This window comes from Gossypium hirsutum, chromosome D10 (assembly GCF_007990345.1).
Source record: "Gossypium hirsutum isolate 1008001.06 chromosome D10, Gossypium_hirsutum_v2.1, whole genome shotgun sequence".
Taxonomy (NCBI): Eukaryota; Viridiplantae; Streptophyta; class Magnoliopsida; order Malvales; family Malvaceae; genus Gossypium; species Gossypium hirsutum.
This window is the reverse complement of record NC_053446.1, coordinates 61,853,253-61,870,782: the sequence shown is the minus strand read 5'-3', so window position 1 is coordinate 61,870,782 and position 17,530 is coordinate 61,853,253. Positions and strand designations below refer to the sequence as shown.

The following is a 17,530-nucleotide window of genomic DNA, read 5'->3' as shown; positions in this document are numbered from 1 at the left end:
GATTATCTTATGAATATGTTAAATCTGTCTTGAAAATATGTTGGAATGGATTGGTTGTGTTGGATTGGTCTCGGTTTACAATTGCAGGAAAGATTAGATACTAGTAAAGGGGTTATACTGAATTTAAAAAAAAATTGTTCGGTAAAATCTGGTAATGCCTCATACCCTATTTCGGCGACGAATACGGATAGGGGGTATTACAATAAAGATCAATTGTCCGCCAACTATTTGGGCTTCTTCCCTTTGAACAGTAGCTAAAGATATTTCGGATGGTAAGGAGTTTTTCAATTCCAAGGTACGCCTGGGACTCAACCTTTCAACTTTCTTCACGGCAATCTATGTGTCCAAAGGTTGAGATTGATGGCAGATGGATTCCTTGGGAATCGACCACTTAGTGGGGAAATCGAACCCGCTGGAGAGCTTACACCTCACCAAGATGAACTTGTTGCGGTTTAGGCAAAGTTTGGAAGCCCAATTCTTGAGTATGGGTTCGCAACCTTGGCAAACACTAAAATAAGCCATCCCAGCTGAGGGCCCTTAAGTTTGGACCTTCAAACGATAGAAACGTTGGAAGACGTCAAGCATGGATGGGTCATTTCGAATGTCGCAGTCTAGGAAGTACGCTACCAAGGTCCACCAGGATAGACCGGTCAACTGCCTTGGCGCAATTCTGTATTCTTCGAGAACTGTGTAGAAGAAAGGGTGTAATAGAAGGTGGAAGCCAGCCTCTAACATATAGAGGGGTAGTATGAAACCCTTGCTGGAATCACTCAAGCGTCTTTCCCCATTGACAATATCAAAGTCATATGCCAAATTTGGTAACCAAATACTCCGGGCTGCCAATTAATTTACCATCTCCTTATGGATGATTAGGCAACTATACAGTGATGTCATTGCTAAAGTACTAGTCTCTGAAGACTGTGGATCATTACTGCTTGCAATCGAATAACTTCTCCGGTGACCCCTTTGGCTATAGTACCCATAACCCCTAGCCCTTCCTCCTAACATTGGTACGATTCTAGAAATGCTAAAAAGAGAATGAGGAGTAAGTGCAATAGATTAAAGAATTACCTTGAAACAGGTAAAGTCTATAGAGGAAGGATAAACTCCGACGATGGATTAGGAAGAGGAAGAAAGGAATAGGAGAAAAAAGACTTAGGGTTTAGAAAGAAACTTAACCAACAAGGAATTTGGAGGGGAAATTGATTTATGATGCAAGGATTTTTCTTTCCATCATGTCTCAATTTAAATAGTCAGCATCCAATAGAAGCTTGGGTTTCAAATTGTAATAAATTGTTCAGGTCCTCAAATTTGCAGCTGACACCTACTAGCTATGAGAAGGGTTTTTCTTAAACCTTTCGATAACTAAAATAGTGGGAGTATCCACCAGAGTCAAATGTCTAACAAGTACCATAAGGAACCGCCAAGTAGCATTATGTTGGGCAACGATCTGGCACAAGATATAAGCCAGAGATTCCGCCAGGATAATAGTGAGTTTATCCTTATGCAGCTATTTGCTTCATATGGAGTATGGATGTATCTACCATTCAAGCGGAATAGATTTAAGGTGAATCTGTTTTAAACAATTTAAAATTAACCCGTGAGATCTCATGTTTGTAGAACAATATACATTTTCTTGTCTAACTATCTTATGTTAATTAAATAAATAGGTAGTTTAAATTAATTTTTTATATTTTTATTTTAAGGTAATTTTTTAATGAAACTTTTTTAATTTTAAATTTAATTTTTAACATAAATGTTTCTAATATAATTTGAAATTAAATATTTGTATACTTTTGGTTTGAAAATTCACTAAATATTTAAAAAGGTTAAGCAATTAGATTGAGATTTTCAAACCTAAAATTTTTAAATATTAGATGTTATGTTTTTTTAAAATAATTTTAAATGAATAAATGGATATAATTAAACAAATATAAAATTTTAAAAAAAATTGGGGGCGAATCTAGGGGGGCTGGCAGGGGTTCGGCCCCCTAAAATAGAAAATTTTTCATTTTAGCCTTTTAAAATTTTTTAAATTTTAAATTAGTAAAGATAAAATTACACTTTAACACCCTTAAAAATAATAAAATTTTGATTTAATCTTTTAAAATTATATTTTTACTATAATAAAAAATATAATTTAATTTCAACCCCTAAAAAAATTTTTGCTTCGCCCCTAATTACACCACTTGCCCTAATATGCTTTTGTACCTTATTATATTATTATATATGTGATTAGTGGATTAAGCATATAGAAATGATTGATTCTTATAAAAATGATGTATAATAAGCTATTGGTTATCCATGTAAAAGTATTTAGAACAAACATAAACTTGAAGAAGGAATAAAGTAAAATTCTTTTCTTCTTGAATAAAATTAATTGTGAAATACGATAATATATTAATATGTCATAATATTATAATAATGATGAGGATGAAACTTTGAAGAATATATATGGGCTTTTGGTTTTGCAAAATCATTAGCCACTATCACACCTACAAACTTACATAGATACGAGAGAGATGGAAGTTCTTCGACATTTTAGCCATGAGCATCCTCTGATTTTCAATGAAGAGAGAAGCCATGAAAGTGAGGTTTATTGCAGTGCCTGTGGAGAGCTAGTGTTAGGTCCAAGGTTTAGCTGCATGGAATGTGGGTTTCATCTTGACAAGAATTGCGCCGAGGCACCTGATGTGATGAATCATCCCTTTCATCGCAAACATAACCTTGAGCTTAAGGCAAGCTCTCCATATGATGACGGTAGCCCTCTTTGTGGTTTCTGCAATAATATATGTTGGAATTTTCTTTATCATTGTTCTTGCAATTTAGACTTTCACATCAAATGTGCTTTTCTTTCATACAAAGTTCTTAAAAATGACTTTAGAGATCTTCAACACCTTGTCCCAATAATCTCTTCTGAATGCCATTCCCGAGAACTTGAAAAAGCTCAATGTTTTGCATGTCAAAAGTCCTTACTAGATTGTGTTTACATCTCTCCTGATTATGGATTTCACCTACATAAGAAATGCCTTGAGTTACCTCTTGAAATCAATCACCCTTGCCACCGCCACCATTCTTTATTCTTACAATTTAACAATGACCATCTCCCTTGCCAAATATGCCAAGAAACCCAACATGAAGGGCTGGTTTATTGCTGTTCAATTTGCAAGTTTGTCCTTCACACTGGATGTGTTTCACCACCACCCATTATTGAGGATCCAAGTACTCATGAACACCCATTCACTAGGTGTTTAAAAAACCTGTCATTCAATTGTGATGCATGTGGCACTTTAGGAAACTATGTTTCTTATAATTGCTTGACATGTAGTTTAATGGTCCATAAGAAATGCATTACATTGCCACGCTTCATCAAAAGCATATGGCATGACCATCCCATTTCTCATAATTACTTTGTGGTAGACAATGAGTGCACAACACATGATTGTGGATTTTGTCACGAGGATGTGAACATGGAGAGCGGGAGTTACTATTGTTCCAAGTGCAAGTTCATTATCCATGTGAACTGTGCACTACAGGATGCTCGATGGTACTACAAAATTGAGTCAAAAGATAAGGTTAATGCAATGTCGGCCGTCGGTGCTTTAGATCCAAGCTTTGTCGTTATTAAAACGATTAAAATTGGAGAAGAAATTATAGATGTAGAGATAAAACATTTCAGCCATCAACATAATTTAGTACTAAGTGATGAAGTTAAGGATCGTAGGTATTGCGATGGCTGCAGTCAACTCATCCTGACTTCCTTTTATGGTTGTTTGGACTGTGACTTCTTTCTCCACAAATATTGTGCCAGGTTACCTAAAAAGAAGCAAGTTATTTCTCTCTACCACCAAGATCCCCTTAGCCTTATTCCACATTGCATTTTCAAATGTGCACTTTGTCGTTTCATGCGTAGTGGTTTTGCCTACAAATGTGAGGTTTATATGTGTAATGATCATATATGTGTTAGGTGTGCTGAAATTCATTTGCCCTACATAAGTCAAGGACATAAGCACCCTATTCACTTTTACCCCCAACTTAATGGGCTATCCTGTAATGCTTGTGGTGGTAGTACTGATGGTGTTTCAATCTATGGATGCAAGACTTGCAGTTTTGCCGTGCATTATCAATGTATTTTGGCACCACAAATAGCTTGGCACGAAGGGGACAAACATTTCCTTACTCTCAGATACCATGAAGATAATGATTATTCAGAATATCACTATTGTGATATCTGTGAAGAAAAAAGAAGCCCCAATACTTGGTTTTACCATTGTGCAATTTGTGACAACTCGGCACACCTGCATTGTGTTCTTGGGGATTACCCATTTATCAAGCGTGGGAGAACCTTCATAACAAAGGACCACCAGCACACTCTCATATCTGTGCAGAAGGCTCATCATCCTAAATGTTGCAAATGTGGTGAACCCTGCTTTGATTTAGCTCTTGAATGTTTGGAGGAAGAATGCAAATACATTAGCCATTGGAGATGCGACTCAAACTACAAGATTCTTTGGAAAGACTCGAAAAATCTTGTTTGACAGCCATTGGATAAAGAGATTGATGTTGACAAACACAATTACAAATGTGACTTGTTTAGAGTTTTTTTCTTTTCTTTTATTTCATTGTAAATGTATGTGCTTTCTTGGTGTATTGTCTATCATTTGTTAATGTCCAAAATGTTTGCATAAGAAAAGTCACTCTATAAAGCTTTGATGTAATCTTAATTATGTGATTAAAAGGAATATATTTTCTTTCTTTGAAAATGGAAGTAATTAATATATTGTAGATTTGTTGCATCTAGACCTGTTAATAGGTCGGGTCACCTGAAAAGTAGAAGGATTTGAGTAAAAATATAGGCCTAAAAAATAAATGTAAATAAAAATAAGGTCTATTTTCTAAACGGACTGGACCTCGGGTAAGTTTTTTTTACCCTGGCCCGACTCGGCCCGGATTTGCCCAAAAAAACTGTTGTTTTGCCACTGTTTTGTTATCATTTCTCTATTATATTGCTGCCATTTTGTTGTTATTATTTGGATATTGTAAAACTCTTACTTTATTGTTAATTTTGCTACTATTTTAAAGGCATTTGCTTGTTAAGTTACACACATATATTTGTGTTATTCAAGTATAAATATATTTTTTTTATTTTTAATTTGTTGGGTTTAGTGTATTTGATGTATTATATTTATAAAATTTATTTTTATATAGAAATAGTAATATAAAAAATTTTAATACAGGTGAGCTGGGCCTGAATTTTAGCATTTTACTCTAGCCAAGCTTGGCAAAATTTTGGGCCCATTTTTTGAGCCAGATTTGAGTCTAAAAATTGGGCCTAACATTTTACCTCGACCCGACTCATGAACAACTCTAATCACAGTTACGCAAAAGTGAATACAATCTTTTATTTTTTATACCCAAAACACTAAGATAAATAAAACAATTACAGCTGTGATTTGATAACAAATTGATTAAGTTTTATCAACTAATTGAAGTAAGCATAATTTTCTTTCTTGACAATCAAATAATTAAAAAAACTTAAGGGGAAAGAAAGGGAAAATTGTATGCATAAAAAATAAATGTGGATGGATAACTTAGTAATGGGGAAAAATGATTAAATCATAAAAAGAAACATAGAAAAATAAAAAAAAATAGATAAAAAAATTTAAAAGAGAATAAGGAGAGGAATAAGAAAAGAATTTTTACTTTATCCTCCTATAAATAAACCATTTTGATTTAACAATTAATTCCAAAGATTTCAAGAATACTAATCTTTCTTAATATATGTTAATCATCGTGAGTAGACTTGTTCATGGGTCGGTCAAAAGGTCTACTTGAAAAGTGGGAGACCTTGAAAAAAAATATAGACTCGAAAAATGAGCTTGGGTAAAAAAATAAGATCCGTTTAAAAAACAGATCAGGCCTCGAGTAAGGCTTTTTTTTGTTGAGTCCGGCCCGAATTAGCAAAAAGACAATAATATGTTGTTTTCTCTTGTTTTTTCACTATTTTGCTACTATTTCACTATTATGTTACTATTATTTTGTTGTTATTCTTTAGATATTATATAACTTGTTTTATTGTTAATTTTGTTACTATTTTAAAAGCATTTGTTTATTAAGTTAGAGCTATATTAGTGTTATTGAAGTATAAATATTTTTTATTTGTTTTCAATTTGTTGGAAAATTTTTATTGTAATATTTTTTGTAATTGTTGTATATTATATTTTTTTAAAAATTTATATAAAAAATTAATTTGAATTGGTCAGGCTTGAATCTTAGCATTTTATCTGGGTCAAGTTTGAACATAATTTTAAATCTATTTTTCAAGTCAGACCGAGCTCAGAACTATCAAACGAGCCTGAAATTCTAGTAAAGCCCAACTAGAAGAAAAAGTTAAAAAAATATTTTGTAGACAATCTTAACTAAATTTAATATCGGAAAACTTTGAATAGTGCATCAAAAGAATGGCAAAACTTAGCTGGAAGTTTTATTATTATTATTTAGATAATTTTCATAATGTTAGTAAGAAATTGAAAGTTTTTGTAGTTGACATGCTAATAGTGTTGATGGTATAATTTATCTTAAATATTTATATATATATATTTTTCATATTATTATCTTTCATCTCAATTTTTTCACATTTTTTAAATTTTTATTTTTTTTTTCATGTAAAACGATTATGTCTTCACCTACCTCTATGCTTCTATTCAACTTAGAATAAAGAAGAAAATAAGTATTTATACCTTCCAAAAATAATGGGTAAGAAAGGATAAATATCAAATTTACATATCAGCTTTAGTCTAATGCATAGTTTAATTCATAAACATTAATTTGAGGCAGTTATATATATATATGAATTTGAATTGTAATTCAATTATACACATTTTAAAAAATAAATACATATATTTATTTTCGTATTGGATTAATATAGTTATTTGTGTATGCAATATATCAACATAAAATAGTACTAATTTGATAGCGTTGTTAATGATTTGTGAAAATTAAATCAAATTAAAAGTTTACGTATAAAATCACACAAAATCAAAACTCATACATAACAATACACATTGAACCAAAACTCATGTCTAGTTCTAATAGATAGCTTTCTTGCTTGGTAATAATAAATATTACTGAAATTTGATAAAAAGGGTCAAATCAAAGTTTTATTTGATGGGGACAATTTTTCATCACATTCCTAATAAAATTCTTACCAAACAAAAATATAATTTCTACAAGTTTTAGTATTACCAAACACCAGCTTTGAGAAAAAAAATGGCAAAGATAACGGATTGATCCGCAAACCAATAAACTAAAAACCAATTAAACAGATTAAATCAATTTTTTTCTATTTTTTATTTATCTTTTACTTTTTTATATTTTTAATAATTTATTCAATTAAAACCTTGTTGAGAACAAATTTTACTACTTAAAATAAATATAAAAATTTCAGGTAAACCTGAACTTAAATGTCCAAAGCATTCAAATATCAAACAGGGAGACTAATTTTCCTTATTATCATCTTCCTGAAATACATCTATGTTCGGTCTTTTCACCAACAAAGAATGAATCTATATATGTTTTCAGAAAACAAACCTCAATAAAAAGAAACTACATTGCTACTTGCCTAACTCAACCGACTCTCTCTCAATCTGCCATCTTAGCAACCCGTTTCTGAGAGGATTTTGAGTTCTTTTTGAATTAGTTTTTCATGGTATACAAATGGGATCATACTCTTTCTTAGGGTACAAGAAACGTCGTCAGATGTTGGGTCTTTCGGATTTTGCCACGCCTTAAACAAAATGTTCCCACTCTTTCTCTGATAGCGATTTGGCAAATGCTTCACACTTCATCGTCTTACTAATGCTTTCAAATACACTTTTAAAAAGGAGTACAAGGCTACGATGATGTCCGTGTCAGAAAATCGTTAACTGCCAGACTGGAATCGCCATGGGCCACAGCATCTTCAGGGTCCGGCATGTAGATAGTCGAAGATGATGCCTGCACATTAAGAACACTGGTCAGAGCAACGCATAACCAAACTTCCCGGTATCTTGAGGAGACAGGGAAAAGGGAGAAACAAACAGGGCAATGCAAATGGTGAACGCCCAAAGTTAGAAATTAGGAACAGTCGGACTGCTCCCGTGAAGATATTCTCTCATGACATGAAGTAATATTTTCTTACGGGAGCGGACTTTTGATGCTTTATTTAGAGCTCAGATCATCAGGCTAATTAAACAACACAAGGATCTAATGAATGTACCAAGATGGGAATATTGCTAATTATCAACAGCTTAATATGATTAGATATGTTTGTTATCCGGATGAGATTTACGATACCTTAGCATCAAGCTGCATCTCTCCGTTACTATCCACAACAAGGCATGCACCGTGTGCCTTTAACCAGTCAACACAGTCCTCCAATCCATCCGACTCTTTCTCATCACTTCCTTCATTTGTAAGCACACCATTGCTGAAGCCCAGCACCTGAGCAATGTATGAAACCGGTACTTGAGGACGATAAGAACGAGACATACAGCTTACAGCCTTATATCTCATTTTCTCAACATAAAGATCTGTGAAAGGAACAAATGCAAGAAAGACCTTAGCACTCCTTTGATATATATAATTAGTTATTAGCATTGAGATAACCCAGTAGAATACACTTTACCCATAAGGCAGGAGTTCAAGTTAGGCGCCGTTTTGTATAATCTAAAGAACAAGACGTAATTTCCTGAAGTCACTGCTGCGCGAACTGCAAGTGCATGCTGAACAGCTTGATCCTTCTTTGCTTCAGCAGATAACCTGGAAATCAGATATAATTGGATATTTTGCATCAAAATTCATTGAAGAATAACATAAATGATTCAAGCAATCAAGGAAAATTTAATGTACATTGAAAAGCAACAGAACTAACCGTGACATTGATGATAAAAGATCTCTGTTGTTATTTGAGTGCATTATAACACAAAGTAAATTATAAGCAGCAAACTCCATATGGCAACCCTTGATTCCTTCAGCATAAAGGATTTTCAGCTGTGATTGGCACTGGACCACATGGGAGGAAAAAGAAAGAAAAGCGAATATGACTACAAATGTAAGATAGTAACACAAGATCTTTATACATTTACATTCCAACTCAGCATCAAATATCAGTTGCCAAATTATTCAAGATGGTGAATGCTAAGCACCAGCTGACTTAAAATGGCATTACACCCCAAAAAGAGGCAAAAAAGAAAGATACTACTCAAATCCTTTGGCGATTCGTTCACAAATTTCTGAAAATAAGGATGAACGTATGGTGAACCAGCAATATTAAACATACTGACAATAATGTCACTGAAAGAGATAAAACTAGCAATATGCTAATGTTTTATGCAATAGTTAAACATACTAATCACTAGTAAAGACAAAGTCTCAGATATTAGCTTACATCTTGACAAATGTCCACAATTTATTAACCTTGAAACATCTAGAGCACATGACCCACTAGAAGAGTGTTGGCTACATAAAACATTACTCAACAATAATGCCCCCAAAAGAGAAAAAACCTAGCAATATGGTAATGTTTCAAACAAAAGTTATACACACTACTCACTAGTGTCCATATGTGCGTTTTAGGCTAAAACTCTTGAAAATCCCTTGCACTTTTCAAAATATTCTAGATAATCCTACTCAATAAACACCTTAACATATTATTTTTGTCTAATTGAGCCCTCAAAGTACAATTTTTATCTAATAAAGCTCTTAAATTATTATTTTTGTTAGTTAAACTCCTATGTGTAACAGCTTTTTATTTTTTAGTTTTCATGCACAAAGGGCTTGCTTAAGCAAAAGTAATGGTTTTGGCCGGAAAAAAAAAAAGAACAAAAGTAACAGATAAAGGGTGTAATTGGGTATATAGAAGGATAAGAGTTCTTTTAGTACTTTAGCCATGTGTTTTATCAGCATTTTTGTAAAAGCACAGTATGCTAATTTAACTTGGCAGACAAGGCTAACTAATAGTTTGGAGGCAAGCATTCGGCCACATCTGATGAACAAAAGGCTGAAAACATAACAATTATGAAAAGACAGAATTTAGTCCCATTAACAAACCACGATTATACATTACATATTTCAAAAAAAGCTACTCCAGAAAAGAAATTATATAAAATGAATCGAAGTGCAAACCTGATTATACTCAGGCAGGTCCCCAACTTCCAAAGCAAATCGAGCATGAGCTTCATAAACCTGATTAGCAGTGAAATTATGCTTGAAAATCAGAACAATATCCAGGAATTATCAGTTTTAAAAAAGAAACCCTCATCAACATAAACACGTCTTATTCTCCCAAAGGATATGCATCATATATACCTTTACTGTTAGATGGTTACGAATTCTTTGGACAGTTAAGTCTTGGCGAATAGACTTCAATTGATCACACTTATAAAGGTAGTTCTTTTGGGAATTTTGAACCATAAGCAGAGCTTTTTCCAGAACTTCTTCTGGTCTTACCTGTAAATCAATGAGGAAGCTCAAATATGCAAATATGGCATCATTCTTTCTAAATAATTCAAAAGATGGAATGCAAAGATTATGACAACAAAATTATAAATATTGATGATTACAGTGGAGGGATCTGGAGCAGAAGTAAGACGCAAGTATCGTTTCTCTATTTCCTGGCATGTTCCTCTCACAGTTAGTGCATCCCAGTCAATGTCTTCAACAGCCCTGTTGCCACCATCTTCAAAACTCTTGCTAAGCACCAAAGCAGTAGTCCTTCTAGCATATAGATTTCCAGTGCCCGCATTTTTGGCCTTAAAGTGATTACTTTCTGCTCGATTTCCTTGCACTTTCTCAAAACGCTTAGAACGATTTTCCCGTCTCTTTCTTTCCTCTGGGGTATTAGCTAGTGCAATAGCACCAGAATAATATGCTGTTAAATTTTGTTCCTTGTCACTATCACTAGATGCATCACCATTATCAGCAGCACTAGCATCTGCAAGACGCTGCCTCTTTGCTTGTCTTTGAATAGTTTTACTAGCAGATTTCTGCTCCATCTGTGGAAACCTAATCTTTTTCATAACATCAATCTTCCCCTCAGAACTTGCTCCTATGGGCTGCACAATAATTCAACAAAGAGCTCATCAAAATTATTTGTAGCAGAAGCAATGCCTTAAGAACCAATGATATCACCAAACACCTACCACCAAAAAAAAAAGCATCAACCCTAGCATAGAATTGCTACAAAAGAACAAATGCAATGGAATGAAATGCTACCTTTCTGTCCTTTTCATCAAGAGGAACTCGGCTACTATATTTTGCAGCATAATTGTTGAGGGAACCCAATTTGTCAACTGATTTCTCCTCTAAAGGCTCCCACCTGCTCTTGGTCCGTCTAGTTGGACTCTTCTTGTACTTTGAAAATAAAGAAACAGGGGTTGGATTCTGTGAATTGCTGTGAGAAGATAAAAAGAGAAAGGAAGAGAGGCATAAGGCTTGAGGCAGAACAAGTTATTTACTAGAACCTAAGTGAATGCCATATATTTCCAAATAAAAGCAAGGCAAAAAATCGAGCTTAGATAGGGAACAAGAATAGATACTTCTTATCAGTCATATCTGTATTTGGTATTGGAAAGAGAGGCTCGGCATCCCAGTCTCGTGTATGAATTGTTCCATCACTAGTTGCCTTGGTAATTATCTGAAAGAGGACAGGAGGAGGTGAAGGACAAAGTTAAAACATAACATGCATCCAGCGTAAAATAGAAAAGTACAGATTCATGGCAAGTAGAACAATAAAAAGACAATAATGAAATCAAGTACACCAAAATATCCCAAAATATAAAGAAACCATTTAATCTCGATAACTTTAAAGCTAAATTCTACCACAGAAAAACCTTTTCCAAAGAATCCCTTATAAAGAAACATAATAGCATACACGTAGGAAGTCAAAAAGTTGTCAAAAATCAGTCCATAAAGCTAGGCACATGAATCACTTTCTCAATCTTCCTTTCTAGTGGACCCAGTACCCTCTTTTAAATGCATATAGACAATCAACAAGGCAAGGTCAGCTCCGTGGCTAAAGGCTATCCTAAGATTCAAGCTAGCCTCCTTGCTCTGTCAATTTGTAAAGATGATATTTCTGTAGTGAAACACTTATATTCTTCATTTAAACAACTTGTAGTTACAAGCATATTAAGAATTCATTAACCCAAACTCTTAATGAATGCTTGATGAACATGGCATGAGTAGAACTTTAAAAAAAACAGAGAGAAGAAAGAAAACAATTCATCATGCACATAATCCTGAATAACAGCTGCCAAAATTTTATTTAAAAGAAAACCCTCACCTCCTTCATGATTTCCTGGCATGCTGCCGATTGCTTTTCATCCTTACATAGAGCCAACGCCCTTTGAACATAACTCTTTAATGATTTTGGGAACACACCAGCCTGAAAGCAATAAAGCAGCCATCAATTGTTGTTCAAAAATCTAACATATGTAAACCATGACAAGTCTTTTCTTTTTTCATAGGGAAGCAGGGGGCAGTTGAGGGCGCTTATAACTAAACTATACAATCTAAATCTAAGAGAATAAAGGACTTAAGAACAATTTCCAAGAGTGATTTATGTCTAAATCATCATCTGCCACATTGCAAAGATGCATTTTAATTCAGCACCGCGTGATCAAGCAAGTTTAGCCATATCTGGTCTTAGGAGCCAAATATAAAAAGGAAGATTGCCTCTCAAATGAATAACAGGACTACCAGAAAATAGGGGATGAGCAATTAACACACCAAGCGCAGCCAAACACTGACAAATATGCATGCATATAAACATTTTGAAACAACATTAATTCAACAAAGTTAGAATCGTCTTGCAAACTACAAATTTAAGTTTGAATCTAATAATGCCCTTTCTATGAAGCAAGTATCTGGATTCTTATATCAGATGCTAACATCCCAGATATATCTACAGACACAGCAAAGCTAAATAATCCTCATTATTCAAACAAACATATTAATCATGATAAAACAAGTTCAGAACTCAAGAAAAAGTTTCTAGGCATCTATCACCAAATTTAGCATGTAGAACAGCTAGACTGGCACATCATCATTGATTCGCAGACCAATGGTGTTCAAGTTTTTTCAATGTACATGGAAATACTTCTACCATGCTGTCAAATCCTGTAACATTATAGCACTCAAGCACTTTCTAAGAGAGCAATAAATTTACTCTCATAACAAACTATGCCAATAATGAGTGATCTAGTTGCAGAGCTTCAGGCAACAAAGAAATTAAGATTAAACAAAGTATATATGTTTCAGGTACTACTATGCAGATGCTCAACCTGGGTGGCAGAAGGCAGCTTTCTTACTCACCTCATTTCCGTATAGAAAATCCTAGTAGGATAATTATATGGTGTTTATTTTGAAGAAAAAAAACTATCCAATTACATCAGAAAGCTTACCTTAAGTACGGTATCAGCTGCATCATTGGACAACACTTTTTCACTGGATTTTGGCAGGGAAACGCTTATATAAGCAGGTTTTGCTATTGCATTGTTGTTGGGGCCCTCTTTGTCCAATTTTGGTAAACCTAATGGCAAATTAGAGGCAATTCTGGGATTTGTTTGAATCTGTAGTTTGCTTACCCTTTGTGTCTCTAATGATTGAACGGTTTGCGTAGGTGGTTGGTAATTTTGAGGTGCCTGCTGAGCCACAGGATACTGTAAATTGGGAAGTTGAGGGCAAGCAGTTTTTTGTTGTTCCTGAAAGTTACCATATGAAGATTTGGATTCCAAAGGCTTCACAAAATGTGGCTGTACAGGACTAGGATGCTGATTTTGAAAACTTGGAGCCCCATGTGTGCGGTAACTATCATAAGCACCAGTGACAGTTGCACCAGGCTGACCAAAAAGTGCACAAAAAGATGAAAAAGAGATTAAGTAATAGGCATCCACAAAGTACTATTAACATAATATAGCAACAAGAAGCACATAATAAAATTCCTGATGCACTATAATATAATTACATAAATTTATCATTTTCCTTGTCCAACCTTACTATGAAACCCACCTTACAATCTGGATGAACCATATAAGACACTCTAGGCTTCTGAATATAAATGCATTCTTATTCAGGAGTATTTCATGAAAAATAAAAAATAATTAAAACATTTTAAAAAGATCAGATATCAAAGGGAAGCATGCAATAGAATCAGGACTATTATCACAGCACACACAACAAGCTTTACTTTGATAACAGTTTATATACAAATCCATTCCTATCCCTCTACTCGCTTAAGCAAATCCTTTAGAAATGTTGTTATCAGTACATACATCACTCCATTCTTTGGTTAGAGAATGCAGCAGAAGTGGGATTCCACCAGTAGAGTATTGAAAAGAACGAGCAACGGTTCTCCTTGCAAAAAAAAAACTACCTTCTCACAGGCAGCGAGAACTGAGGAATTTGAACTAATCATACTCACATTATAACAACATGGCTAAACATATTGTGGTTCAATAGAACTCTAGGCCATAAAAACATCATCAAACTAAAAAATAAAATGTATATAAATAATAATTATGCCAACAGTGTATTGTCTTAAAGTCACAACAAAGGGTTAATTCCTCAGGAAATTTTAGATTCAAAATTAACAATGGTCTCGATTTTACCACAGAGAGAGGAATGTCAGTCTAAGGAGCCAACTTCATAACAAACTTACCCCAATATGTCATGCATAGCATGCTCTAATTCATTTCAAAGAAAGGAAGTATATTTTATAAAGTTCCAAAACCCTTCATCTTAGGAACAATGAAATCTTACCTGGTGGAAGCATCCAAAATTCATTATCAAAATATTGAGAAGAAGAATATCCATGATATAAATATATATCCCATCAAACAGAAAGTTGATCGATAACAATCAAACAAAATACCGCACTTATCATACTACACCTCAAATCTAACAAAATAGAAACATAAGTAAAATATCTGCAAAAGAACACATCAAACAATCACCTTCAACCATAGTAATAGTATATATATACCTAAAACAGCAAAAGACCTAAACACAAACAGAACAAAATAATGATAGAATGCACGCTTTAAGATCAGCAGTTAGCTCAAACAAGTCGTCACCATGCATGAATTCAGTTAATCCTGGACCATGCATCCAACAAAAACTCAAACCTGCAACAATGGTGTTTGAGATGAACTGGACTCTGGCCTCCAAGGTGGAGCAAAAGTTGTCGGGGCTTGGCTGTTTGAAGTGGGATATCCACCACTAACACCAGGAACCTGAGACACCTGAGGCAGTTGAGTGGATGTACTAACAACAGACAAATTTTCTGTTCCAGGGGCACAACTAACTTCCGTTTGATTGTAATAATCAGCCCATTGCTTGTAATGCTGCTGATAATGCAAAGAATTTGCACCTGCATTACCAGCGGCATAAGCCCCACTTGAATCTTGAGTGTAGTTTGAATACTGCTGAGTAGTATAATTTGCATAATTGCTCCCATTCCATGTGGTAGTCTGATGAGTGTAACTGCTGCTTGGGTAACCTCCAGCTGTCTGATAATCACCAGGATTGTAGTAAGTGCTTGAATAACTTGTAGGCCCAGCATAAGACCCTGTATTCTGAAATGAGGAAATAGGCTGATATGGAGCACCTGTGTTTTGATATGCTCCTACTGGCTGAGAGTATGAGGGGTTAGGTTGTTGCTGATAACCACTATAGTAACCTTGGTAACCTGCGCTCCCATGTGAATAAGTACCAGCAGAATTTGAGTATGAAGTATAGCCACCATAGTCTGGTTGTGTATTTGCTGCTCCTAAGCTCGATGAAGTGGCAAGAGATGTTGCATTAGACCCATCCTGAACGGTTCTCGAAGATGGCTCGCTGTGCTGCACATGGTGGTAAGTGGAATTTGAAAAACTTCCACTTTCTGCAGAGTGGTTTTCTACCCTATACATGTTCCATGATGCAGCTTCTGAACCAGTTGTTGAGGGAACATATAAAGACGTCTGCCCTTGATTTGCATTAACAACATACTGGTTCTGAGAAAAAAGAAACAGAAGTTAATGAATGACATATGAAGGCAAGAACCAACAAAAATAACAGAATCAGATTCCAGTTATTACGAAAATAGATAACTTATCTAAGATAAGGTTCTTCAAAATTCAGAACCCTAAATCAGATTAATAATAAAATATGCAATTAACTTGGATGTAGTATACACAAATAAAACCGAAAAAACTTTTCCTTCTTCAAACAAAACATTGATGTAAACTCAAACCCAATTCACAACAAGAAAACTTCACTCCAAAAATGTCACTGTAAGGTATCTAAACAACATAGAAACTTCAAACACAATTCATTACTCATTACAAACAAATCCTTTCAGTTTAAGATTTCAACACTTCTATAATCCAACCGTAAACCAATCTAGTTCAGAACAAGAAATTTCTGCCTGAAAAGAATGCCTAAAAACCCAAAACCTAACTAAACAATTCATGAACTTCAAACCAAATTCATTGCAAGCAACAATATCATCTCTAATCTAAGATTAGGAAACCCTTTTAACTTTTAATTGAGTTCTATATTCAAACCCAATTCACAACACATAACATTCTTTGTTTCAAAAAAAGTTCTAAGGCAAATAACCCTAACATAACAATTCAACCCAATCTACAAGAAATGTTACTACCTTCAATTTTCGATTTCAACATCTTTGTCATCCAATGCTAAAGTAACTACAGGAAGCTACACCATTCACCACCAAAATACCTAAACCGCTAAAATCTAACTAAATAAATCAAAAACTTCCATCACAAGCTCTGCTACAATCTTTTTATTTTTAATTTTGAAATCCCAAAGCATATTCGTTAGAAAAATTACTATTACCTTGGGTATTCAATCTCAATACTTTCTTAACCCAACCCATTACTTATATCAACTTCTTTAGCCATTTTAGCAATACAAAAAGGAAATTACCTCAACAGCGTTCGGGTCAACTGAAGCTAACGTTTGTGTATTAGTAGCCTGATTCATCATTTCATCATCATCCCTATATTTCACCAAAAGCAAAAGAATATTAGCACCGTAAAAAAGGAATTACTAATTGTACCGAATCAAGAATGAAGTAACCCGGAATAACTTAAAACTTTTGCATTGAAATAATATTAGAAAATTGGCGGGGGAACCACAAAACCTAATTAAATCTAAAGGAATCAGACCAACTTCTTACCTTAAAAAACCCTCGGAATCGATGTGAGAGGACGTATTTAACAGCAAATAACAAAGTTTTGAGATCGAAGGACAAAACCCAGAAGGAAAAAACAACAAAAAAAAAGGAAATTTTTATATGCCAAAAATTTGAATATAAGATTTCATCAAGTAAAAAGAATAAAACAACATAGAGCAGAGAATATAGAGAAAATTTGAATTAAAAAAAAAAAGGAAAGAAACCCCACGAGCGAGAAGAAAAGACAGACAACGGAGAAAGAGAATCGGAGGAAATTTATAATTGGAAAACGAAAAAATTAATAAGAAA

The 17,530-nt window shown here is 34.1% G+C and overlaps 2 protein-coding genes across 2 annotated transcripts; one reads left to right on the top strand and one right to left on the bottom strand.

Moving 5' to 3' along the window:
• Positions 1-2,522: 2,522 nt before the first annotated feature.
• Positions 2,523-4,538, top strand: LOC107930714 (uncharacterized). Its single transcript, XM_016862421.2, has one exon. It carries the CDS (start codon positions 2,523-2,525, stop codon positions 4,536-4,538), a length of 2,016 nt encoding a protein of 671 aa, XP_016717910.1.
• A 2,943-nt stretch (positions 4,539-7,481) lies between these two features.
• On the bottom strand, positions 7,482-17,530 carry LOC107930723 (SAC3 family protein A). Its single transcript, XM_016862431.2, has 14 exons — positions 17,225-17,530; positions 16,972-17,044; positions 15,165-16,034; positions 13,443-13,880; positions 12,323-12,424; positions 11,577-11,674; positions 11,254-11,431; positions 10,602-11,093; positions 10,348-10,488; positions 10,165-10,224; positions 8,912-9,042; positions 8,666-8,799; positions 8,335-8,570; positions 7,482-7,995 (listed from the first exon to the last, which is right to left on the bottom strand). The coding sequence occupies exons 2-14, from the start codon at positions 17,029-17,031 to the stop codon at positions 7,894-7,896; spliced, it is 3,042 nt and encodes a 1,013-aa protein (XP_016717920.1). The 5' UTR covers positions 17,032-17,044; positions 17,225-17,530; the 3' UTR covers positions 7,482-7,893.

Coding starts and splice junctions, on each gene's coding strand:
- LOC107930714 (XM_016862421.2), top strand. CDS start 2,523: ATGGAAGTTCTTCGACATTTTAGCCATGAGCATCCTCTGATTTTCAAT.
- LOC107930723 (XM_016862431.2), bottom strand. CDS start 17,031: ATGATGAATCAGGCTACTAATACACAAACGTTAGCTTCAGTTGACCCG. Junction 16,035..16,971: donor TTGACCCGAACGCTGTTGAG/GTAATTTCCTTT, acceptor CTTTTTTCTCAG/AACCAGTATGTTGTTAATGC. Junction 8,571..8,665: donor CTTGAACTCCTGCCTTATGG/GTAAAGTGTATT, acceptor TTCCTTTCACAG/ATCTTTATGTTGAGAAAATG.